The sequence below is a fragment of the Chelonia mydas genome, chromosome 9 (genome assembly GCF_015237465.2).
Source record: "Chelonia mydas isolate rCheMyd1 chromosome 9, rCheMyd1.pri.v2, whole genome shotgun sequence".
In the NCBI taxonomy this organism is placed as follows: domain Eukaryota; kingdom Metazoa; phylum Chordata; order Testudines; family Cheloniidae; genus Chelonia; species Chelonia mydas.
Genome location: NC_057855.1, coordinates 44,191,363 through 44,218,883, shown reverse-complemented (window position 1 = coordinate 44,218,883; position 27,521 = coordinate 44,191,363). Strand labels below are relative to the sequence as shown.

The following is a 27,521-nucleotide window of genomic DNA, read 5'->3' as shown; positions in this document are numbered from 1 at the left end:
GCGCCGCTACTGGCAGGGCCCCTAGGAATCTCTGGTACGACACCACATAAGTCCCTCCTCCCCCCCACCTCGGTAACATCCCTTATAGAGCCCTCCCCCACGTTACACCCCATAGAGTCCCCCCCCCTCCCCCACTAGGCATTCATGGCCCGCCATACAATTTCCATACCCAGATGCGGTCCTCAGGCCAAAGAAGTTTGCCCACCCCTGTTCTAGTGGGTGGACTCCTGTGTATTCAAAATAAAATATGAATTGCGTACCATAAGCTTTGAATATCTTTAGACTGTCTTACAGTTGTTGCTTATTTCAGTGCATAGATCCACTAGACCTGTCTAATAAAAATGTATCCAGATGTACTTTTAGTTGGGTTATTATCATATTATCCATTTCAACCAGTTCTTCTCAACTACTTTTTTTTTAAAAAGTAAGAATTCAGTAATTTTTTCCTCTTAAGTGAATTACTTTGTATTTAACTGCTGCACTGCTGGCTATTATTTTTTATGCAGCACCCAAATATGGCGGATGCTTTTACAGACAAAATTACTGATTTTTCAAAATCCCTCAGAATTTCTGTCTGTGGAAATTTTTAATTTTTTTTTTAACAGATTTTCTTTGAACTGATTAAAGGACTGCTACCCAGGCAGCCATTTGTTGGTCTATATTGTTTAATTCAGCGTCTTCAAATAATGTCATGAGAGCTGTATAGTTTCCTGTGTGAAGTACATCAGAAATCTGATTTTTAATTTCTTCTGTGAAAGCACTGGATTTAATTCTTTCCTGGGTATCTGGCTGGTGAATCTTGCCCATATGCTCAGGATTCAGCTGATCGCCATCTTTGGGGTCGGGAAGGAATTTTCCTCCAGGGCAGATTCGAGGAGGCCCTGGAGTTTTTTCGCCTTCCTCTGTGGCATGGGGTCACTTGCTGGAGGATTCTCTGCTCCTTGAAGTCTTTAAACCACGATTTGAGGACTTCAGTAGCTCAGACATAGGTGAGAGGTTTTTCGCAGGAGTGGGTGGGTGAGATTCTGTGGCCTCCGTTGTGCAGGAGGTCGGACTAGATGATCATAATGGTCCCTTCTGACCTTAGTATCTATGAATGTTACTTTAGTAATGTGGTTCTCCATTTTTTCTATTTTGGGGACCACGTAATGACAGAGATCTCATGGACCACTTTCCATGCCATCTCCTGGGCCCACCCTTCTTGCTTCTCACAGTATTTCATTTTCTAGACTGCCAGAAGGAATCTTTGGACTATTGCTGGTCCATAGGCCACAGTTTGAGAACCACAGCTCTAATTACCTCCATTTGCATTTTGTTTCAATAGTTAACTGTTGCTATTAACAGCCTATGCCTAATTGTATTTTGTGCCTGCCTCTTTATTTTTTAATGTGATCCCTATTATCTTTATTCACAGCACACTGTCCTACTTGCAAAAAATTCTAAGGTCTGGTCTACACTAGAAAATTAAGTTGTCTTAAGTACGTAGCTCGGGGTGGATTTGGGTGTGAAAAATCCACCCCTCTGTGTAGTGCGGTTAAGCTGACCTAACACCTAGTGTAGACAGTACTGTGTCAGTGGATAAATTCTTCTGTCAACCTAGCTACTGCCTCTTGGGGCTTGTCTGCATTTGAAATGCTACAGCAGCACAGCAGCAGCACTTCAGTGTTGAGACTGTATATGCCAACAGGAGGCATTGTCCTTTTGATGTAGGTAATCCACCTCTCTGAGAGGTGGTAGCTCGGTCAACGGAAGAAATCTTTCATTGACCTAGCTTAGAGCTGTCTACACAGACGCCTGGTCTGCACTAGATAATTAAGTTGGCAGGGGTGTGGATTTTTCATACCCCTAAATGATGTAGTTATGTTGACCTAATTTTCTAGTGTAGATCAGACCCTAATCTCCACACGTGTGACCATCCAGAGATGTGGTTTGTTTATTTTTAAATCCAGTTCTGGATTTAAAATATTTTAGTAAATCAATTCTCCTTCAGAGAGAGCAAAACTATGCATCACCACTCTCAGGCAGTATTTTCGATCCACAGATATTGGCTCATTTATTTCTTAATTTAAAAAAGATTTGCAATTCTCTATAAGGATGCGAGTTGTCACGGAAGTCACTGATTCCGTGACCTCTGTGACTTCTGCAGTGGCTGGTGCGCTTAGCCCGGGGGCAACTCAGGCAGCCCCTGCATTGATGTAATTACATGGGTGCAAATTTCCCTAAACTAGAGAAGCTTAAATGGAGAGAGGTTTTTATAGGTGGCTCATGAGCAAAAGTGAATTTGAGGGAGGGACTAATGATTTGGTAGGCTCATATATAGTAGCTGGTTGGTCCTTTCTATCCATTCATATATTGAATGAGATATTGTAGTGAGGTATGTTTATTTTATATTATAACTATAGAAGTATAATCTGCAGGTACCAGGTTTTCTTAAGAATTTGACTGGAAAGTGAGCAGGAATATGGAGAAGGGTTAATGTCTAAGCTTCTTTAACTCTGCATTTCCATATTTTCAAATGTTTGGATTTGATATTGGATTTTATTTTGTTTTTTGGATAAGTGTAACATTAACTTTGAATTTGCTGGCTTTGGTACTTGGTTTTATTATTTCAACCTTCTTTAAAGTTTCCCTCCATTACCACACCCACTTTCACATTACTGATACATATTTGCAACCATACATCCTGTCTAATAAAGTTTTTGTCTGATCCATAAGTTTAAAACTTTTTTAAAAAGAAATTTTCTGTAACACTTGGAAGATATTTAGTTCTAAATTTGTGAAATATTAATGTGGTGTAAACTGTCACAGGAGTCTTTGTGAGATTTGTAATTTTGCAGAAGACTGTTTTCAATATGATGGATTTTATATGAAACTTCCAAAACTGCATATATAAATTTCTCACACATGGCTTCAGCTTTACCTCTGATATTTCTGCATTTTCAGTCAGAGGAGGAAAACAATCTTCAAGTTTAAGGGCTTTCTTTTTTAAAAATTGTTTTTTTCATGGAACAATCATACAATATAACTCCACCATTTATTAAAAAAAAAAAAGGTTACTTATTGGCATGGTTACCTGGCACACAGTGGGACGGCTGGAAATACAGTGAAAACCCTTAACCATTTTGTAAGGAAATAATTATTGCTGTAGAAGTCAGTATCACATTAAATAATAGATTTTCAGATTTTAAAACTGTATGACCTTGGTTTTTCAAGCTGATATTGTTTGCTACATATGCTTTAATAAACATCTATTTTGTCTTTCTGTTTTCATTCTTTTAGATCAACTGGTTATTCTGAGGTGATAGTCATTGTCGGAGGCTGTGAACGAGTTGGGGGGTTTAATCTGCCATACACCGAATGCTACGATCCTGTGACAGGAGAATGGAAGTCACTGGCTAAGCTCCCAGAATTTACCAAGTCTGAATATGCAGTGTGTGCTTTACGGAACGATATTCTTGTTTCAGGTAAATAATTCCAGGAAGCTTAGTATCGTGATGACAGCAGGAACGTCCTTGGATAATTTACAGTTCTTTAGGAGATCGTTGCACTTTGAATTTCCAGAAGCTGCTGAAATGAAAATTTCACGAATTTCACCCCCTCTAGCCTATGTGTTGCTTACCAAATCATCTCCCTCCGTATGTCTTGAGCATAAACCCTGTGCCTATATTTGGTAGCCACAGATATTTTTCTCTTATTGTTTTGTTTTTAATCATTAATCATTACAGCCACGGCTGAAGTTTCATCAAGGAGGTCTGGGGATATAATATTGATATGAGTGGAGCTTAGAGCTAAATGACTATATGAACTGACCCACAATCCAGTATGTCCTCCTCCATACCAGTTAAGTATGCAGCTTTTAAATATTAGTGCTCAGATTCTGCAGCGAAAACAGATCAAACCTTTTTTCAGCATAGAAATGCAGAGTAGAAGCAAATACCTCACCCTTCTTAAATACTGACCTGGAGATGCTGAGCACCTGCATCTCCCAGTGAAGTCAGTGGCAGTTGTAGATGCTCAGCACCTCTGAAGTTCAGACAAAAAAATAGTTATTTGGGTCCATGTCTGTCATCTGGACCAATGGTGACAGACTTAACTGGATACTAACTCCTGTCCTGGAACTATCTATTTCCCCTATTACAGACAATGAAACTGAGAGGGGGACATATGCATGAACACTGTAGAGGAAAACAGCCAGTATTATGTACATGCCTCATAGCATATACATCTTAGAGATTTCCTTTCCAGTGGTTCATCCATGCAGTGGTGCTCAAAGAAGTCTAAAGAGTGTGGAGAAAGTCATTGAAATATTACCCAACATTAAAAAATCTGTTCGTGTGATGTCTTATCACAAAAAAATGCATGTATTTTGCTCAGCATATTATTCTGAAAGGTTTGCACAATGGGATGTATTTCTCGTGTATTTTCATGTTTGAAAATATTTATTAATATTAACATTTCATAGAATCACAGAACTGGAAGGGACCTCAAGAGGTCATCTAGTCCAGTCCCCCGCACTCATGGCAGGACTAAGTATTATCTAGACCATCCCTGACATGTTTGTCTAACCTGCTCTAAAAAGTCTCCAGTGATTGAGATTCTGCAACCTCCCTTTCTGCAATTTAAGCCCAGTGCTTCTTGTCCTATCCTCAGAGGTTAAGAAGAACAATTCTTCTCCCTCCTCCTTGTAACAACCTCTTATGTACTTAAAAACTGTTATCATGTCCCCTCTCGGTCTTCTTTTTTCCAAACTAAACAAACCCAATATTTTCAATCTTCCCTCATAGGTCATGTTTTCTAGACCTTTAATCATTTTTGTTGCTCTTCTCTGGACTTTCTCCAATTTGTCCACAACTTTCCTGAAATGTGGCTCCCAGGACTGGACACAATACTCCATCTGAGGCCTAATCAGCGCGGAGTGGAGTGGAAGAATTACTTCTCGTGTCTTGCTTACAACACTCCTGCTAATACATCTCAGAATGATGTTTGCTGAGTCTACCTCTCAGTCTACTTCTGAACAACTGCCTTATTGAAATGTAATGTTTTATGACACAGCAGAATGAGATCCAGTGTCAAAAATAGCTGATAATAGCCTTCTCAATACTGACTTAACAATTAAGATAAAACCGTTACTTTTTAGTATTAATTATCTGTGAGAGACTTATTAGAATTGTTTGTCTAAGTTATAATTAACAAAGGATCTGTTGTCTTAAAGTGGAGGACAGTGGTTATTTAGATTAAAATGCAGGCCTTGCCTCTTTGTTAGACTTTTCTCCAGCAGTGACATCTTCTAAGGAACCACCAACAACTAGCAAATAGAAGGCAAGAGCAAACAAACATGCACATCAGAAACAAAGGAGGCTTTGAGAATTGCCATCTAGGAAACAGTTTCTCCAATTTCTGTACAGCATGAAGATACCACAGGGATAGGTGCCTTATCTGAGATAGATCATGGGAGATTGTACTTTGTAGCGGGTGGGGAGAAGAATGGTGTAGATCATTATGGTAGATGGTATTTTGGGCGAAGGGGGGTTGGAAGAGATTATTGGTTTGGGAGACTTCACTTCATAAGAGATAGACTTCCTCTACACAGTGACCAAGAACATCTGAAAACGTTTTATCTGCTGAAATTTATATAATTACAGATGAGTCTACATCAGATGTATAGGTTGTGACATTTTCCATGGTCTGCTGCAGAGGAATATGTCAGTATCCAGCATCTCTTATTTAATAACTTCCTTAGTCAAAGATACATTGGTTTTTTTTCTGTCTTTTTTCATAATTTTAAAGGTGGAAGAATTAACAGCCGTGATGTGTGGATTTATAACTCTCAGCTTAACATTTGGATCAGAGTTGCTTCCCTAAACAAAGGCAGATGGCGTCATAAAATGGCTGTCCTTCTTGGTAAAGTAAGAGAAATAGTTTATTACTTATTGTAGCTAATACATTTCCCAAATATAAGCAAAACTTAAATGTAAAACGATGTGTAACTATTACAGTTAGACTGCATTCCCCATCAACTTCTATTGCAGTTATTATGGGCTCAGTCAGGTTGGCAGTGTCCATAGAAGTTAAACTGATGTTTCCCGAACTTTTGATTCTTCTTCGAGTGCTTGTTCATGTCAGTTCCAATCAGGTATGTGTGCACCGCATGCACAGTCGTGGGAAAGTTTTCCCTTAGCAGCTCCCGTTGGGTCGGCTGTGGAGCCCCCTGGAGTGGCACCTTCATGGCGCTCAATATATGACCCTGCCGACCCAGCCCCTCCTCAGTTCCTTCTTATCACCAGTGACCATTGTTGAAACTGCGGTCACTTGCTTAGCAAGTGCTTCCCTTAGCGTTCTTTCATAGAGTTAGCTTAGCCTAGTTTAGTTGTAGTTAGTCTTAGTTGTTAGTGTATATATTGTATATAGTGAGGTTTGGGAACGGGGTTTCCCCAAAACTCCTCCCCCCCCTCCTTGGGCTCCAGGGCATGCCGCGAGCCCAAGGCTTTAAACCCTGCAGAACCTGCAGCAAGCCTGTTCCAACAAGCGACCCCCACAACTCATGTCTGAAGTGTCTGGGGGAGGCACACTAGACAGAAAGTTGCAAAATCTGCAGGGTTTTCCACCCCAGAACTAAAAAGGAGTGAGAATTCCAATCGAAGCAGTTGCTTATGGAACTGCCCTTCATCCCCAGTCTGCTGCGGACTGCCAGGACCCGCACCGAGTGCGTCCATACGGAGTGCCCCAGCATCAGTACGTGACACAGTTTCAAGGAAGGACTCTCGTCTAAGAGCTCTCCAGCACCTCAGGATGCACAGACAACCCGGCACTGCTCACATTCACCAATGCCACACAAGCGGCATAGAAAAGCTGACAGAGGATGCTCCCCAGAGCAGAAAACAGTGGGACCTGCAGGCACAGTACCAGGGCGTCCCATGAAGACCTCGCTATACAGGCAGCAAGAGTGGGTGCCATCGACTTCAGTTCCCATGAGGGGACTGTCGAGTCTGGCACACAGTGACTCCTGGGATGGGCAGTGCCAGGTGGAGGAGTTGGACACGTTTGAAGCCTCCAGAGACTTACTAGTGATGACGGCTCCTCAGCCCCTGGTGCTCAGAGATGAGCCCCCGGCATCACCACGACAGTCGCCATCTAGAGGCAAGCCAGCCATGATGCAGCGGTCACCCTCTCCTGCCCGGCACTGTTCGCCTCGGCACGGCTCCAGATCGCCATCCTCAAGGCACCGCTCTCCGGCACCAGACTCCGTGAGGGGTTCTCCAGCACCAGCGGCACAACGCTCCTCGGCACCAACAAGGGAGCAGCAGCAATCCCCGGCTCCAAGAGAGAATTGGCACTGGACTCTCGGCACTGGTCCCTCAGCACTGGACCCCCCGACACTGGATTCCTGGTTTCGGTTCCCAGCCTGGGAATCTCGACACCTGTCCCTTGCGTCATTGGCACAGGTCCCCAGCGCAGTACCATGCAGCACCACCATGGTCATCTCAGTCGAGATCCATGTCTTTGGACTCAGATGGTGACACGTACTATTCCCATCGCAGTAGGCATAGCTCTGACAAGCGATGGAGGGAGGCACCAATGGCATGGCAACCCCAGTGGCAGCCTCCAGCGCAATGGCCTTTTTGGACCCCCTGGGCTTACCATCGGGCACAGGGCTCCTTTTCCAGGGGCTCCCGTTTGGTGGCCTCGGAGCCCAGACCACCCCAGACAGGCAAAGATTGACCTATGCCCCGTGGTTCCGAGGCGACCTTGGCGCAAGCCCCACAGCCGGCCCAGGTCGCCACCAAGGCAACTCTGAGGCACAACCCATTGCAAGGCCAGGCTACAGTCGCCACAGAGGCCCCAGATGCTGAAGAGAAGGAGGTCAGGGAGCCGGAGAGTCAGGAGGATCTCATATCACCTCTGGTCTCCTCATCTTCATCCCCAGATGAAGCGGTGGCGGGATCTTCAACCTCGGGCCCTCCTCCAATTGACCACAGGGCCCACCAGGACCTTCGATGAAGGATTGCCCGTAACATGGGGTTACAGGTGGAGGAGGTGGTCGAACCCGAAGTCCCCATGGTCGACATCCTTGCACCAGAGGGACCATCCAGGGTAGATCTGCCACTAATAAAATCTATCCAGAGCAATATTAAGACTCTGTGGCAAACTCCTTCCTCAATCCCACCCACAACTGGGGGGGGTAGAGCACAAGTACTTCGTTCCCTCCAAGGGATACGAATACCCGTTCTCTCACCCACAACCATACTCCCTTGTAGTATCGGCGGTCAATGAGAAAGAGAGACTGGGCAGCAAGAGCCGGCCCCTAAATCTAAGGAGCCGAAAAGGATGGACCTTTTCGGCAGGAAAATCTACGCAACTGGGGTCCTGCAGCTGAGGATAGCTAACCAGCAAGCTATCCTCAGCAGGTACAACTTGGTCCTCCATGTTGAAGCTTAAGGAGCTGATTCCACCAGACTCCAGAGCTGAGTTCTCTGCTATCATTGATGAAGGGAAGGCAGTGGTGCAAACCTCCCTCCAGGCTTCATTGGACTCAGCTGCCCGCACCCTTTCCTCAGGAGTAGCCATGAGGAGGAACTCATGGCTACAGGCAACCGAGTTGCCCCGGAGCTGCAGCAAACCCTGCAGGACCTACCAGTCGAAGGCACAGGGTTATTTTCAGAGCAGAATCCAAGCTGCACCGTCTCAAAGGCTCCCGGGCGACTATGAAGTCGTTGGGTATGCACACCCCGGCAACCCAACGACAGCATTTCAAGCCCCAACTACTACAACATAGCCCATATCCTCCTCGGCCGAGGCAGGATTTTCATAGGCATAGGGGCAGGAACAACAGGCACAAACCTTCCAGTCCCACTTCAGGGCAGGGCCAAAGCCCAACCATACCTTTATCTGGCTCTAAAAAGGCCTTTTGAAGGGATGCCTGAGGATGGCTTACTCACCATGACATTGGATCCTTCCCCCTGTTTTATGAATCGTCTATCCTACTTTTACCTTGTGTGGTCCCAAATAACATCGGACTGCTGGGTTCTTCACACGGTAGAAGTGGGATATTCTCTCCAATTCTGCTCCTCCCTCCCAACCCCCTTCCCCAGCCCTCTTCAGGAACCTTTTACACGAGCACCTCCTTATCCAGGAGGTGCAAGTGCTCCTTGCAACAGGGGCAGTGGAGAAGGTTCCTCAGGAGCTAAGGGGCAAGAGATTCTATTCCCATTATTTCCTAATCCCCAAAGCCAAGGGATGTCTCAGACCCATCCTAGACCTGCTAGGACTCAACAAATTAATGATAAAGTTGAAGTTCCGCCTAGTCTCCCTAAGTACAATTATCCCTTCTCTAGATCCGGGGGACTGGTACACTGCCCTAGTCATGAAAGTTGCCTATTTTCACATAGCCATTCGACCGGCACACAGACGATTTCTCTGGTTTGTGGTCAACCAAAAACATTATCAGTTCACAGTTGTCCCCTTTGGCCTGTTAGCAGCCCCTGAATGTTCACTAAGTGCATGTCCGTCGTAGCAGCCTTCCTTCGAAGGAGGCAGGTGCAGGTATACCCAAACCTCGATGACTGGCTGCTCAGGGGCCACATCAGTGAGAAGGTGAAGTCTCAAGTCCAATTAGTCAGATCTACTTTCAACAGACTGGGTCTTCTCCTCAACGTGAACAAGTCAACCTTGTCACCGACCCAAGGAGTAGAGTTCATCGGGGCGCTGCTGGACTCAGGATGGGCAAGAGCATTTTTGCTAGACACCCGATTCCAGGTCATGACAGACATTATACAAGGCCTCAGGCAATTCCCGACCACCACAGCAAGGGGATGCCTGAGTCTCCTCTGCCACATGACAGCCTGCACTTACACGATCCACCATGCCAGATTAAGGCTCAGGCCACTCCAGGCGTGGCTCGCTTCGGCCTACTGCCTGGGACGCAACAGTCTGGATGTAGTGTTCATGGTGCCAGGGCAAGTACTCAAGTCCCTCCAATGGTGGTTTGACCCCCGGGCAGTCTGCAAGGGAGTTCCATTCAACAGCCCCCAGCCCTCCTTGTCCCTTGTAATGGACGCATTGGCTCTGGGATGGGGCTCGCATTTGGGAGACCTACAAACACAGGGCGTATCGTCATGGGAGCAGCTTCCCCTTTATATTAACATCAAGAAGCTCAGGACAGTATGGTTAGCATGCCAAACCTTGCAGGCCCAGCTATGAGGTCAGTGCATGGCAGACAACACCACTGCCATGTTTTACCTCAACAAGCAGGGTGGATCCTATTCTTCCCCCCATGTCGAGAAGCCCTCCAGCTATGGGAGTTCTGCATAGCCCACTCCATTCACCTGGAGGCGTCCTATCTCCCAGGAGTGCAGAACAAACTAGCAGATCACCTCAGCAGATCGTTCCGAAATCATGAGTGGTCCATCCATCCAGATGTCATACACTCCATCTTCCAAGGGTGAGGGTTTCCCCAGATCGACCTGTTTGCCACCAGGAACAACAGGAAGTATCCAATGTTCTGCTGCTTCCAGCGTCACAGTCCTGGTTCAATCACTGACGCGTTTCTGCTTCCCTGGGGAGGCCGCCTGTTGTATGCCTTTCCCCCGATTCCTCTCATGCACAAGATACTTCTCAAGGTCTGCAGGGGTAGAGCAGTGGTAATTCTGGTGGCCCTGACAACAATGGTACACCACCCTCCTGGAACTGGAACTGTATCTATCCCATTGAGTTATCTCTGAATCCCGATCTGATCATTCAGGACCACGGTTGCCTTCACCACCTGGACCTCCAGTCCCTCCATCTCACAGCCTGGAAGCTTCATGGTTAAAGCCCATGGAGCTTCTGTGCTCAGAACCAGTAAGGTAGGTCCTACTTGGCAGTAGGAAAACCATCTACTAGAGCCACATATCTAGCTAAGTGGAAAAGGTTCATTTGCTGGTGTGCCCAGCAGCATACACCTCCACTACAGGCATCTATACCACTCATTCTAGAGTATCTTCAGTACCTGAAACAAGAATTACTGGCAGCGTCATCCATCAAAGTACATCTCGCTGCTGTCTCAGCCTTCAACCCGGGAGCGTCCAGTCGATTGGTATTTGCTAACCCCATGGTAGATCGTTTCCTCAAGGGTCTGGAACACCTACATCCTCAGACCAGACAGCCTGTACCAGTATGGGACCTCAATCTTGTCCTCTCCAAATTAATGGGGCCCCCTTTTGAGCCAGTAGCGACTTGCTCCCTTCTCTATCTATCGTGGAAGGTAGCCTTCCTGGTGACCATCACATCAGCTAGAAGGATGTCAGAGCTAAAGGCCCTTACCTCCAATCCACCCTACGCAATCTTCCACAAGGATAAGGTGCAACTCAGGCCTCACCCAACCTTTCTTCCCAAGGTAGTGTCACTCTTTCATACTAGCCAAGACATTTTTCTACCTGTCTTCTATCCTAAGCCTCATGCCAGTAGTCGAGAGCGGAGGCTACACTCATTGGGTGTTTGGCAAGCGCTAGCATTCTACATCGAGCGCACTAAGCCATTCAGGAAGTTGAACTAGCTGTTCGTAATGGTAGCAGACTGGATGAAAGGGCTCCCTATCTCATCTCAAAGAGTGTCTTCCTGGATCATGTCCTGCATCCACACATGCTACAAGCTGGCCAAGGTCCCAGCCCTTGCACTTACAGCAAATTGCAGGAGGGCACAGGCCTCGTCAACAGCATTCCTGGCCCAGGTCCCGATAACAAGAAATTTGCAGGGAAGCATCATGGTCCTCAGTGCATACATTCACCGCTCATTATACTGTTACCCAGCACACTAGAGATGATGCAGCATTTGGCAGAGCTGTGCTCCAATCAGCATTTCCTTAACTCCGACCCCATCTCCGGGGTGGAGCTTGGGAGTCACCTGACTGGAATTGACATGAACAAGCACTCGAAGAAGTGCTTCTCATAACTGTTCTTCAAGATGTGTTGTTCATGTCCATTCCAATACCCACCCTCCCATCCCTCTGTCAGAGTAGCTGGCAAGAAGGAACCCAGGAGGGGCCAGGTCAGCTGGATCATATGTTGAGCGCCATGAAGGCGTCACTCCAGGAGGTTCTGCAGCTGACCCCACAGGAGCTGCTAAGGGAAAACTTTCCGACAACTGCGCACGCAGCGTGCACACATCTGATTGGAATGGACATGAACAACACATCTCAAAGAACAACAGTTAGGAGAAGGTGAATAACTGTTTTTTGTTTGTTTGTTTTGCAATGGAGCACTGTTGTGGTACATTGTGGAAGAACTAAAAGGAGATTAAATGTTATGGGTACAAATGAGCAGCAAATTATACCTCTTCATAAACACAGAGGTTAAGCATGTGTCCAACAATGATTTGATACATAAAATAAAACTGGGCCTCAGACATTTTTATCTGCAAATCCTTCACTTATGTAGCCACTAACTCAAATTGATCATGACTTTAGCAGAATATCGCGGCCTTTTTATTTAATATTCTGCATGTATATTGAACATTTAAATCAAAATATAAATCAATAAAGAAACTCTTATTCTTGCTGCATTTCCAAAGGCCTATTTTATTTATGAACAGGTTTCATTCATGAGTGTGAGTGGCGATATATACGCTCGTCAGTTAACTGTAGTATGTAACTTCTTAAAGATAACAGCACCTGCTTCAAGCTGGGATTGACCTGAGGTGAACAAATTGAGCAGAGACAGTATATCTGTCAATATGCTAATGTTAATATATTTGTGAATCAAGATAGTTAAGACCAAAGCAGACTGTGAAGAACTTCAAAAAGATCTCACAAAACTAAGTAATTGGGCAACAAAATGGCAAATGAAATTTAATGTGGATAAATGTAAAGTAATGCACATTGGAAAAAATAACCCCAACTATACATACAATATGATGGGGACTAATTTAGCTACAACTAATCAGGAACGAGATCTTGGAGTCATCATGGATAGTTCTCTGAAGACATCCACGCACTGTGCAGTGGCAGTCAAAAAAGCAAACAGGATGTTAGGAATCATTTAAAAAGGAATAGAGAATAAGACGGAGAATATCTTATTGTCCTTATATAAATCCATGGTACGCCCACATGTTGAATACTGCATACAGATGTGGTCTCCTCATCTCAAAAAAGATATACTGGCATTAGAAAAGGTTCAGGGAAGGGCAACTAAAATGAAAAGGGGTTTGGAGCGGGGCCCATATGAGGAGAGATTAAAGAGGCTAGGACTTTTCATCTTGGAAAAGAGGAGACTAAGGGGCGATATGACAGTGGAATATAAAAACATGAGTGGTGTGGAGAAAGTGAATAAGGAAAAGTTATTTACTTATTCCCATAATATAAGAACTAGGGGCCACCAAATGAAATTAATGGGCAGCAGGTTTAAAATAAAAGGAAGTTCTTCTTCACACAGCGCAAGGAACTTGCCTGAGGAGGTTGTGAAGGCTAGGACTATAACAGGGTTTAAAAGAGAACTAGATAAATTCATGGAGGTTAAGTCCATTAATGGCTATTAGCCAGGATGGGTAAGGAATGGAGTCCATAGCCTCTGTTTGTCAGAGGGTGGAGATGGATGGCAGGAGAGAGATCACTTGATCATTATCTGTTAGGGTTCACTCCCTCTGGGGCACCTGGCATTGGCCACTGTCGGCAGACAGGATACTGGGCTGGATGGACCTTTGATCTGACCCAGTATGGCCATTCTTACTTTCTTATGAGTCTCTTTTTCTTAAACTTATGTGATAGGCAGCCAGGTAAGAAAATATGTGATCAAAAAGTAAATCAGAGGAAAGAATGTCATTTTAGACAGTAGGAAAGTGAGAAGTAAAAAATTGAGGAGAAAAGGGTTAAGTTAACATGGAGTTTTTTTTATTTCTGAATATAATTTGTAATATCAGTGAAGATAATCATAGAGATTTCTTATAGAGCATGTTCAAGTCAGAATCTAATGTCCATATTTGTAACATATGTTCAGGTGTCCATTGGCTCCAGTATCCCTACATACCAATGTATGGCTGCTCTCTTGATTCTTTAGCTCAGTATCTTAAAAGGCAATATTCCTGTTCTTCTGCATAGAAGTTTTCTGGGGGAAAAACCTATGCATTCAAAAATACAGCAAAACAGAACTGAGGCACTGAAGCTTTGAATGAGTTTAATCCTATACTTGCTTAATTAAAACTGGAGATAAAGATAAAGAAGATGTTATTTTCTCTTTGTTTTGCATAGGTGTATGTAGTTGGAGGGTATGATGGGCAAAGTCGACTCAGCAGTGTAGAATGTTACGATTCATTTTCCAATCGATGGACAGAGGTAGCTCCACTTAAAGAAGCAGTGAGTTCTCCAGCAGTAACCAGCTGTGTAGGCAAATTGTTTGTGATTGGTGGAGGTCCTGATGACAACACGTGCTCTGACAAAGTTAGTTATTTCCTTTCTATGTATCTTAATAATACTGCTAAAAATGTAAATTATACAGAGAGATTTTTCAACTGAATTACAAATCTCCCGGCCCAGTCTATTGTCTGAATGCAAAGTATATATCTCACAGTAGAAAAAGCTAAATAAATAAAGCACAGTTATGCCATTAATACAGTCTTTGTCATAGTCACATCATCTTTCGCTTTGTGTATTAAGAGCTATTCAAGTTCTTAATGAAACTGCATATTTAAGTAAATAATGTAATATACTATATAATTTATTATGTAAGCTACTGCTGTTTAATATTTTTTGTTTTTAATGTTATAGATGTACAGTAGGAACAAGGTGTATGTTTTTGACATAGCAATATCTTGAGTTACTTTGGGTTTTTTGTGAAGCACTCCAAATAGATAGTTACCTTTAATCTCTTTGAATCAAAACTTCTGTGTGTACCTCAAATAATAAGTTTGATTTTTGTTCAATTGCAGTGTTAAACCTAAAATGTGTTTACTTGTTTTCAGGTTCAATCATATGATCCTGATACTAATTCTTGGTTGCTCCGTGCAACTATCCCCATTGCAAAGAGATGCATAACAGCTGTATCTCTAAACAATCTAATCTATGTTGCGGGAGGGCTCACCAAGGCAATTTACTGCTATGATCCAGTTGAGGATTATTGGATGCATGTACAGAATACATTCAGCAGACAGGTAATAAACAGTAAAAATACTTGGAAACGTCTAAAAATGTATTTTATCTTCCTTGTATTAATAATTTAATATGAAATGAGTTTGATATGAAACTCTGTTAAATTATATCTCTCAGATTCGCTAGTTTTAGCTTTTCATTTATTAAGGTTAAGATTTTGTCATGGGTATTTTTAGTAAAAGTCACGGACAGGTCGTGGGCAATAAACAAAAAGTTATGGAAGCCCACAACCTGTCCCTGACTTTCCAACCCCGGCTACAGCTCCAGCCCTGGCCACTGCTCCAGCCCCTGGCGGCTGAAACCAGCCCCCGGGTGGCTGCCCCAACCGTTGCCATTGCTCCAGCCCCAGCCACTGCTCCAGCCCCAAGGGGCTGAACCAGCCCTGGCCACTGCTCTAGTCTGGGCGGTGCTCCAGCCCCAGCTGCTACTCCAGCCCAGTCGACTGCTCCAGCCCAGGACCCAGTCCTGGCCTCTGCTCCACACCCAGCCCCCAGCTACTGCTCCAGCCCCCAGCTGCTACTCCAGCCCAGCCCCTATGGTTGCTCCAGCCCTGAAGTCCACCCTGGATGCTGCTGCTCCAGCCCTGGCGCTGTTCGTGCAGCAGGGCCAGATGGCTGCTTCAGCCCTGCTGCTCTGGTGGGGGCTGAAGCCAAAGAAGTCATGGAGGTCTGTTAAAGTCACAGAATTCATGACCTCCATGACAAAATTGTATCCTTACTCATTATAGGCTATACACTCAAACAAACCGTGAAACATCTAAAAGTAACACTTCAGGTGAGTGCCAGTATGTTAGAATGGGCAGTCTACTGATTGGAAACCACTACCCCAATTTAACACATCCAAACATGGATTTATACTAAATTAAATTGGATCCTTTTGCTTAGTCAAAATATTGTTTCCTTGAAATTGATCAGAACTACAAAATGTTGTAGGAAAATGTTTTAAACAGAGCATAAAACTGGTCTGTGTAGATCTAAAAGCAGCAGAGAGCAGGGTCACAGCAATGTGTGAATGAGCCTTCTGAACAGAATTTCAGTGTATGTCCTTCCCCTTGGGATACTATTTGTATGTCATGCTTTAGCAATAAATTTCATCATATTTTTTGAGAATCTGCTAATGAAAAATGGAGGGGAAAATGCCCTCAAAGAGATCTGCTTCTGCCCGTTCCCCCCACTTTCCATCTCTTCCTTTTACCATTTTCTGCATAGTGTTTTTGCTTTGACTCCCTCTTTCTGTCTCTCCTTTAGGAAAAAATAACTCCTAGCCTCCCTTTTTTCCTCTAGAGCCCAGCATCTCCTTTCTTTGTCTCTTATTTACTCTATCCCTGGGTCTGTCTTCCTTTCCCTTTTTCTAACCACTAATTGTTACCTACTTCTGTTCCTTTAACCTCTCTCCCTGTTCCCATTCCACATTTGCTACATTTAGTCTTTCCACTTTTCTCTCTTCTTTCAATCCCTCCATTCTCTCCACTGTTTTCTTATCTTAGCTGCTTAATTGTACTATCCCCAAATGCTGGATATCTCATGTACAGAGTCTGAATCAGCCACACTTAGCTGCTTCAACCCTTCATAGGCCTGATGCCTGAATAGCCCAAGTCTTCAGGATTATCATGCTGCTACTTCCCCCGAGTTGACCCAGAAGAGCAAAGGTCCTGCTTTCTCCAATGGGCAGTAACAGAAGGAAATAATATAGCACCAAGCTATCTCCTTTTGGTAGCCAAAATGCTGTACCATCTCTCCAACCTTGAATAGGGTTTGGGTTTTGTAAATAGTCATGCATTTGTTTGTGTATTTGATAAACAGGAAAACTGCGGCATGTCTGTGTGTAATGGCAAAATCTATATCCTTGGTGGAAGACGAGAAAATGGAGAAGCCACAGACACCATTCTTTGTTATGATCCTGCAACAGGCATCATCACGGGAGTAGCAGCCATGCCCAGGCCAGTATCGTATCATGGCTGTGTGACTATTCATAGATACAATGAAAAAGGCTTTAAACTGTAAAGAAAGGAAATCTTATGAAAGAATGCAGTGCCTTGGTACAGGACAGGATTTCAAAGATTCCTAAAATGGGAAACTGGCTTTTCCCTCAGTGCCATATGAAACTAAATATCCATGTGCCTTTTAAAACAAAATGTTTTCAATTAATTAAAAGGTAAAAGAAAATCTACCAACATATCCATAAACTGTTCAGCCATTTCTCGCATGATAGCCGTGAACTAATATTTACATTGTTTTCCCCTTCTTTGTGATCAGTAATTAAAATCTTGTATGTTGTGTAGGGAATGTGCCTTCACAAGTAGCTGTGCCTGTATCTTAAGGATTGATGTCTGTATTATTTTTTCAGTTATTTCAGAGTCTATTAACTGAAAATATTTAACCAAGTCGACCTACAAAAAATGTGTTAGTTTAAAAGAGTGCATATCATTCTGATTAACAGGCATGATGCAGTGTTGTTGTAGCCATGTTGGTCCCAGGATATTAGAGAGACAGGGTGGGTGAAGGTAATATCTTTTATTGGGCCAACTTCTGTTGGTGTGTAAGTTCAAAAGCTTGTCTCTCTCACCAGGAGAAGTTGGCCCAATAGAAGATATTATCTCACCCACCTTGATGTTCTTTTATCAGAAAATTGCTTGGCTTACCAAATAGACTTTATTTCATGATCACCCACTACTATAGAATTTTTTTAATGTAATGCTTCATAGGAAATAAATATTAAAACCTTTGAGAAATAATTTTCCTCTGTAAATGGATAGGGAATACAGTGGCATCATGGTTGTTCACTGAGCTACTACAAAAAGTTTCAGTAACTATCGTTTTCATAGTAACAGACCTTAGTGTTGCTAATAATTTATTAGAAGTCCTACAAATACTGGACTACATGCATATGGAAAAAATAATGACCCTTGCAGCATAGGCACACTTTTGTGAAGCAGTTTTATATCCAGTTCTGACCTCCTTAAATTGTAGAGCTGAAGTCGGCTAATTCCTGGTATCGTTCTTCACTAACTGCAAGGTACCTTTCATCATTCTACTGCATGAATAGACCCCTAGTCAAGGGGATATTCTAACTTCATGAATTCTACAGTGTAAACTCTGTGTTAATAGGCCTGTAGTCCCTGGGTCTTTCTAACTCTGCTGTTTTATAAATTGATCTTTGTGGTACCTCATTTATGCAAAGTTCCAAGATATCTGCCAACTCTGTTTCTACAGATTTTTCAGACAATCACCTTTTCCAGCGCTATTGAGCTCCTGTAAACCCTATAGGGGGCATGCGTGGACCTGACAGTTCCCCCACATCACCAGAACACTACCCAGGGACCTGTCCATTTAGCCAAGTGACTGTGTAAAGTAGCATATTTTTACTTGTTTTAATTTTGAAGGCTTAGAGACTTTCAAAATATCCTCCCAAATTTTGGCCCATTGCTTTTCAATGAAGCTGAAAATCTTGCTGAAGATATTCCTCCAATTCCTACTTAGATCTCTGTAACAGAACTATATGCTTGTATAGTTGGGGCACAAATTCATGAATCTGTACATAGCGCTTCGGAGTTTGCATGTGGAAGGGGCGCTTGCTCCATGCACCAATTTCCTACCAGAAGGCAGGGAGTGACACCATATCCTCTATCCCCATAAAGCCTCTCCTTACCTTGAACTCCCTTTATGAGGAATTCTGAGGATAGCTGCCAGCCGGGAAAACAGACAATACTGGAGCAGATGAACACAAAGGGCCTCTTCAAGGACAACCCTAATCTCTAGCAGACCCAGGAGATTTATGGGTTCTGAACTCTTTGTTCAGTCTGTAGGAAATAGGAACAAACCACATGTCTGGAACATAATCTGTTCTCCTTGGAATTTCTTCTCCATCTCCTTCCCACACGTTTTTCCATTAAATGGGTATTCTGGCTCTTGGTGTGGATATGACTCCTTTAGAGAGTCATCATTTTCAGTACTGAGTTAGTGGTGACATTATAAAGGAGCGGTTAACTGCACATTGTGCCATTTCTTTTGTAACCTCAGGAATGTATGCAGACTTCAATTTCTAGCAAAATACCAAACGCTGGTAGTGTATATTAGGTATATTGATTAAATAAAATTATATGCATATGTAACAATGCTGATTCTGGCAGGACCCAACTGAGAGTGCCAATTCAGGACAAATTGCTTAAAGCAGGGCAATTACAGCCCAAGGCTGGGGTTTCTGTGCACACCAAGGCAAACCAAACCAGCCAAACAGAGAAGACTTTGGTTTTACCCCACTGGCTAACCACAAGTCACACAAGCAATTCCTTTAGACACCCCATTTCCCAGTATCACCACCAGTGCCACTCGTTATGGGGACAAATGGTTATGAAAACCAATACCCCAGTAAAAGAAAAAAGGTTCTCTCGATCCCAAAGGACCAAGCCCCAGACCCAGGTCAATATACAAATCAGATCTTACCCACAAATCACGCTGTTGCCAATCCTTTAGAATCTAAAATCTAAAGGTTTATTCATAAAAGGAAAATATATAGATGAGAGCTAGAATTGGTTAGATGGAATCAATTACATACAGTAATGGCAAAGTTCTTGGTTCAGGCTTGCAGCAGTGATAGAATAAACTTCAGGTTCAAATCAAGTCTCTGGAGTACATCCACAGCTGGGATGGGTCTTTCAGTCCTTGGTTCAAATCTTCAGTGTAGCAAAGTTCCTCCAGAGGTATGAAGCAGGATTGAAGACAAGATGGAGGAGCTGCAGCAGCTTTTTATAGTTTCTTGCCATGTGGTTTTTCTTTCTTTGTTCCAAAGACAAGCTGTCCATCACATGGCATGGAAAAACCTCAGAGTTCAGTCCATAGGCATGTCCCTGCATACCTTGCTGAGTCCCATGGCATGTCTGCCTTCTCTCAGTGGGTCAGTTGTATATCTGATGGTCCTTAATGGGCCATCAAACAGGCTAGGCAGAGCTGACACCAACTTGTCTGAGATATCATCCAGAAGCAGAGCACAAGTTTGAAACACAGACAGTATAGAGCCAATACTTATAACTTTAAATACAAAAATGATACATGCATATAAATCACATAATCATAACCAGCAAACCATAACCTTGTCTTAGACACCTCATTTGACCCCCTTTATACAATATGTGGTGCCACTACAGGACCTTGGTTGCAACAATGATCTATACGGTCCCAGTTTATGTCAGTAATGTCACAGCATATTACTGAGGTAACTAGCGAATCAGTCCATAAGTATATACACCCAGGTGGTCCTAAATTGAAGGAAATGGAGTAGTGTAAGAAAAGTGAATCAGATAAATGAATCCTTTTCTGGGTTTCTTGGCTCCCGGTTCACCAAGCCTGACTTTGAAAATATAATTCCAGCACCCATGAATAAGGTCCATTGACAGCAATGGTAGTTGCACAGTAGCTGTTTTGTAGTAACATGGTAAATAGTTTGTGCATCATTGTAAGTGAAAATGTAATTATGGAAGGAGCACCTGATTAGAAATAAGATAGATTTCCATTTCCCCCAACTTCCTTCCTTTTTGTATTAAGATACTGAATGTTGATCCTTATAGTAAGCTGTTCTGAAATGTTTTTTATTTTGTAGATATATAATGTTATTTGTGTGGCGATTACTTTTGATTTGTGTTCAGGAGACTCTGTAAATACAAACACATTGCTTTCCATGTGTATGAAGATTCAGTGTATAGTCTAGAATGTTGTCTTTTCTATGTTAACTGTTTACATGTATCTTGTTACTGTTACATATTAATTTTGAAAGTAGCTGTTTACTGTACCAGTAAATGCAGACATTTAGATGTAGAAGAAACTTTTTTGCATGCAGCTTTTTAGACCCTGTACCAGTAATGGAAGAATTAGTGTGTTGAGTGTAGCTAAAATGGCAGAAGTTATTTTTGCAGTAATTTCTTTTAAGTGAACAGTCAATATTTTATGTTTTTGACTCAGTACATATATAGTTGAAGTTATCACCCATTCTGTCAAAATAATAATTTTTAAAATGTAGAAGAAAACTACTTGTTATTGAAAATCTAACATGTTCTAGAGGGATCTATTATATATGGAGCCACTTTCCTGGGTCACTTGTTCTCCAAGATATTTCATTTAGGGACAGATGGATTCAAAGATTCACCATGATGCAAACCCATTGGATTGGATCTTACGTGCCCTGATGGGCAAAAAAAAATCGAATTGCATTCCTTGAGAGAAAATACTGAAGTGCCTTTCAGTGTAATCAAAAGATCTTCATGATGAAAAGTCACAACTTGTGCTAGCTCCCAGGGAATGAGATCTGCTCAAGGATATAACTTCAAAATAGCTATGCTTGGGAAGCAGGGCAAAATCTTTTCTAGCTGTTCCAGCTATTTAAAAACTCACTGTTAAGAGTTTACCTACCAGTTAGCTAACAGAGATAAGTAATTTCCTTAAATTCTCATAGCTTTAAAAGAAGCTAGATTAAATATTTTCCTTCTGAGTTTTGATGTTCATGAGCTTTGTCACGCCAATCTTCAGAATCTTGGCATTGACTGAAAAGAACATTGGTACTTAATTGCAACTTCACTGTCAAGAAGGTACCATCTAAATAATTTGAGTAGTGCATCCTAGAGAGGTCTACAACCTTTTGCTTTTAAACACACCATGCATGACATCAGTTTTATAGTCATCAGCACGTTACATTTCCTAGAGTCTAGCAGTTGCTCATTTTCTGGTCGGTTCTTTCATACCCCATATGCCTTCAGGGTTGGCTGAACTTGTGGGACTTCTTCCATTTTTACCATCTGATAGTTCATCTTGCAGTGTATGCATCCTATATGATCCAAGGATTAAGCACTGTGTTTTCTCTCCTAACAGCGGGAGTTCAACATATTACTGATTTTTGACTCATCCACTAATACAACAGCATTAAAAATTGCTTTGATATTCTTAGTCCTTGGCACACAGATGCCTTTAACTCAGGAGAGGTTGATATGGACTCCTCCTATATTAATTCACCCAGAATTTTTATAGGATTTTCAACACTTTGCAGCTTCAGGGAAAGGCTGACGATGGAGGAAAAGGAAGTGTTCATCTTCACAGAGGAGAAGTTCAAAGAGGAAACTTTGGACATCTGTGCTTGAAAGCAGGAGACACTGATGATTGTTAGCTATTCTAGAAGACAGACTGAGTTCACTGCCTTATCTTGTGTGATTAGTCAGGTTATCCTGCTTAAATTGATAAAGTGCAAGGACACAAGATGAGAAATAATCAATTTCTTACTATTTAAGACTCTTCTCCTCCTCCACAATGAGTTGATTGTGCACTGGACCTTCATTGTTCCCTACCATAAAGGGGAGGTGATGGAGTTATAAACTAATCCTCTTTCCAGTTCAGAAGAAAATTAATAGAAAGAATCTGAATAGATGGGTGGGAGAGGTAACAAATAAATTCCAGTGCATTCATTTGGTAGTTGAGGTTGCTCTAACCAGGACTTTCTAGACATTCTTACAGTTCATGATCTCAGATATTGACTCATTTAACAAAATGGCATCATGTTTAGCAGTTCATTGTCTTCAGCTTCGGAGAAAAAGATGCACATGTTCATATGCTTGTGATCCTTCTAGTAATGAAGCTCAGGAAAGACAGAAGGGTTGAGTTTTCTTACTTGCTCAATTTTGATGTTTTCTTTACTGTTGAAGATGGCAAATAGCCAATTCAAGAGGATTATAAAACTTGCTAGACTTTGTCATTCAGAAGCAAGGCAGATGTTTTCATTTGAACTTAGACTCTTTTGCACATGAGAAGGTACAAATTAAATTGGCTGGTGTGTCTGTTTAAAAAGTCTCTGTCCTATGTACTGAAAGAGAATCTGTTAGGCAAGGTATAATTTTATGTAGAAGTTTGATATCTGGCATGGAGCCAAATATTTATATTCATGTCTTACATACAAGTTTGGGGTTTTTTTTACATAGCCTAGCCTTCAGGTAGCCTCTATAAAAATCCACTGCAATCTTAGCTTTTTCTGAATGTCTAGATTCAATCAATACTAATGCAAAAATAGTAGCCAGCCTCCCATTGTCCCTCCAGGTCAGATTTGTCAGTCACAAGTTCTTAAGGCACTAACAACACATGTTAGCAGTTTTTCATAACTGATGTTACGTACAAGAGTCCAGGTAACTTAGGAGTGTGTATCCATAGATAACATTGCCTGAGAGTTTTATTTACAGGAAATTCTCCTCTTTATCATATCATAATGCTTCAGTCAATATTTTTAATGATTTGTGTGTTTGTATTATGTGTGTGTGATTACATTTTCTGATCATTTTATGATACTGCTTATGACGATCTTTTACAAAAATGATAAATAGGTAAAGTCACTGTGTGGAGCATGTAAGTAGCTGTACTTAAGTGATGGTGGCAGATATGTAATTGCAGCTTCTTTTGTACCACTGGTTCCAAAGAAAAGAATGTGTTTAAAGTTACCAAAATATGTGTGCCTTGAACTCACTAATATTTCATCTACTTTCAGTCTGAGCTTATATTGTTCCTGCTGAATATTTTGTGACGGTCAGTTTTACTGCCCAGAATAGTAATGTCCTTGTCAATGACAGCAATCTATACATTCATTAATTTAAAGCACAATTAAATCAGTTTATGCAGAATATGTAAACTTTGGTTTTTTAAAAAGTGATGGGGGATTTAATTGATGGGGGGATGTAATAGTGTGCTTTTTCCATTCTCTATTTTCTGTTTCCAGAACTCCCACTGTGACAAAGGAGAGTAATGTTGCTGTTTTTAGCCAACTGTCCTTAATGTGTACAGTGCATTTTTTATTAGTATCTTAGTTCAGGACATTGGCTGAAATTTCTGTCAGAAATATCTTGTTTAGGATAACACAGTTCCCTCCCCCCCAAAGAATGTAATATGAAGCAACTGTATAATGCAGCATGGCAATAAGTGAGACCAAGAGACTTGAATAAGATGTATTGGTATGCATTTCATATGGGTGAACATATGACATAAGGGTCTATTCTCCTTTCAGTGCACACCCACATAATAACTTTGAGTCACATTAATAGGCATTACCTCTGCAGCGAAAGAGAATACACCCATTAAACAACAGATATACTTTCCTCACCTGGGGTTATGTTTTGTGTTTTCCTTTTTGGAAGCAGTTCATTGTTGTTTTGTTTTCCCTTGGGTTGGGTTGTTTTGGGTTTTTTGGGGTGGGGGGGTGAGAGAGGGAGTTTGGCCAGTTTCCTTATGTACAGAACAGTAAAACATTTTGTTCCTCCAAGAGCTAATGTCGTTTTCAGGAACAAATTGGTACAGCACAAATCAGATCTGAACAAAAGTACAGACCACTTAACATGTACCAGAATCAGCTGAATATTACCTTGCACAAACCCAATTTTAGAGATCTTCATATTATGTTGGCAGTGGAAAAAGATGCCTTTTTGTAATGTAACAAAGAATTTCAATAACATGTTATGTATTTGTTATATTTAAATGTATTTCTTGCATAATTCTTTTTTTTAAATTAAGTTCTGTGTATCTAATAAACATTTGTCTTTTGAATATTGCTTTGTGCGTTGTGCTTAACCCATGGAAGAATCCACAGGTGGGGTTTGGTTGGGGGGGAGGGAGGAAACTGCAGATCCCCCTTGCGGAGTTTTCCCCAGATAATTTAGTTTGATGGTGAGTTCCCTCCACCTCTTGAATTGCAAACTGGACACCATTAACTTAGGCTTGAATAAAGACTGGGAGAGGATGTGTCATTACACTAAGTAAAACTATTTCCCCGTGTTTATTCTGCTCCCCGCACCCCACCCCACCCCCGCCCCGTTCCTCAGACGTTCTTGTCAACTCCTGGAAATGGCCCACGTTGATTATCACTACAAAAGGTTTTTTTTCTCTCCTGCTGGTAATAGCTCACCTTACCTGATCACTCTCATTACAGTGTGTATGATAACACCCATTGTTTCATGTTCTTTGTGTATATAAAATCTCCCCGCTGTATTTTCCACTGCATGCATCCGATGAAGTGAGCTGTAGCTCACAAAAGCTTATGCTCAAATAAATGTGTTAGTCTCTAAGGTGCCACAAGTCCTCCTTTTCTTTTTGCGGATACAGACTAACACGGCTGCTACTCTGAAACTCCTCCCCTCTGTCTCTCTGGCAGGATGACTTTCCCTGCAGTGTGCATGCTTGTGTGCAAATACACACTCTCTCTAAAAGGGAAGGAGCACAGAACACTTAATGCAGCCTCAGACCACACACACACACACACACACACTTAGGGTATGTCTACACTACGAAATTAGGTCGAATTTATAGAAGTCGGTTTTTTAGAAATCGGTTTTATATATTCGAGTGTGTGTGTCCCCACAGAAAATGCTCTCAGTGCATTAACTCGGTGGAGTGCTTCCACAGTACCAAGGCTAGAGTCGACTTCCGGAGCGTTGCCCTGTGGGTAGCTATCCCACTGTTCCCGCAGTCTCCGCTGCCCATTGGAATTCTGGCTTGAGATCCCAATGCCTGATGGGGCTAAAACATTGTCGCGGGTGGTTCTGGGTACATATCGTCAGGCCCCCGTTCCCTCCCTCCCTCCGTGAAAGCAAGGGCAGACAATCATTTTGCGCCTTTTTTCCTGAGTTACCTGTGCAGACGCCATACCACGGCAAGCATGGAGCCCGCTCAGCTCACTGTCACGGTATGTTTCCTGGGTGCTGGCAGACGTGGTACTGCATTGCTACACAGTAGCAGCAACCCATTGCCTTGTGGCAGCAGACGGTGCAATAGGACTGGTAGCCGTCATCGTCATGTCCGAGGTGCTCCTGGCCACGTCGGCCAGGAGCGCCTGGGCAGACATGGGCGCGGGGACTAAATTTGGAGTGACTTGATCAAGTCATTCTCTTTAGTCCTGCAGTCAGTCCTATTGAACCATCTTATGGTGAGCAGGCAGGCGATACGGATTGCTAGCAGTCCTATTGCATCATCTTCTGCCGAGCAGCCATGAGATGTGGATGGCATGCAGTCCTTCTGCACCGTCTGCTGCCAGCCAAAGATGTAAAAGATAGATGAAGTGGATCAAAACAAGAAATAGACCAGATTTGTTTTGTACTCATTTGCTTCCACCCCCTCCCCCATCTAGGGGACTCATTCCTCTAGGTCACACTGCAGTCACTCACAGAGAAGGTGCAGCGAGGTAAATCTAGCCATGTATCAATCAGAGGCCAGACTAACCTCCTTGTTCCAATAAGAACAATAACTTAGGTGCACCATTTCTTATTGGAACCCTCCGTGAAGTCCTGCCTGAAATACTCCTTGATGTAAAGCCACCCCCTTTGTTGATTTTAGCTCCCTGAAGCCAACCCTGTAAGCCATGTCGTCAGTCGCCCCTCCCTCCGTCAGAGCAACGGCAGACAATCGTTCCACGCCTTTTTTCTGTGCGGACACCATACCAAGGCAAGCATGGAGACCGCTCAACTCACTTTGGCAATTAGGAGCGCATTCACACGCATTATCCAGCAGTATATGCAGCACCAGAACCTGGCAGAGCGATATCGGGCGAGGAGGCGACATCAGCGCGGTCACGTGAGTGATCAGGACTTGGACACAGATTTTTCTGAAAGCATGGGCCCTGGCAATGCATGCATCATGGTGCTAATGGGGCAGGTTCATGCTGTGGAACGCCGATTCTGGGCTCGGGAAACAAGCACAGACTGGTGGGACCGCATAGTGTTGCAGGTCTGGGACGATTCCCAGTGGCTGCGAAACTTTCGCATGCGTAAGGGCACACGCAGCCAGACACCAGGGCGGTTAGAAGAGCACAGGAGGGCGCGGTGCGCATCAGAGAAGCTTTGAAAACCAGTTTCACGACTGGCCAGACTACGGTGTGAAAGTTCTGTTTGTTTCTCCTTGATGAAACCCCCCGCCCCTTGGTTCACTCTACTTCCCTGTAAGCTAACCACCCTCCCCTCCTCCCTTCGATCACCGCTTGCAGAGGCAATAAAGTCATTGTTGCTTCACATTCATGCATTCTTTATTCATTCATCACACAAATAGGGGGATGACTACCAAGGTAGCCCAGGAGGGGTGATGGAGGAGGGAAGGAAAATGCCACACAGCACTTTAAAAGTTTACAACTTTAAAATTTATGGAATGCCAGCCTTCTGTTTTTTGGGCAGTCCTCTGTGGTGGAGTGGCTGGTTGGCCGGTGGCCCCCCCCACGCGTTCTTGGGCATCTGGGTGTGGAGGCTATGGAACTTGGGGAGGAGGGCGGTTGGTTACACAGGGGCTGTAGTGGCAGTCTGTGCTCCAGCTGCCTTTGCTGCAGCTCAACCATACACTGGAGCATACTGGTTTGATCCTCCAGCAGCCTCAGCATTGAATCCTGCCTCCTCTCATCACGCTGCCGCCACATT

The 27,521-nt window shown here is 43.1% G+C and overlaps 1 protein-coding gene across 4 annotated transcripts in view; it reads left to right on the top strand.

The window, feature by feature from the left end:
• The window catches only part of KLHL24 (kelch like family member 24), a 44,182-nt gene extending 19,510 nt beyond the window's left edge, over window positions 1–24,672 (top strand). For all 4 annotated transcript variants that reach the window (XM_007064548.4, XM_043522077.1, XM_037908494.2 and 1 more), the window contains 5 exons: window positions 3,280–3,464; window positions 5,788–5,906; window positions 14,216–14,404; window positions 14,926–15,114; window positions 16,915–24,672. In XM_007064548.4, coding sequence (XP_007064610.1) covers window positions 3,280–3,464; window positions 5,788–5,906; window positions 14,216–14,404; window positions 14,926–15,114; window positions 16,915–17,115 — 883 coding nt within the window. In that variant the 3' untranslated portion in view covers window positions 17,116–24,672. The remainder of the gene's footprint in view (window positions 1–3,279; window positions 3,465–5,787; window positions 5,907–14,215; window positions 14,405–14,925; window positions 15,115–16,914) is intronic.
• The last annotated feature ends 2,849 nt before the right edge of the window (window positions 24,673–27,521 follow it).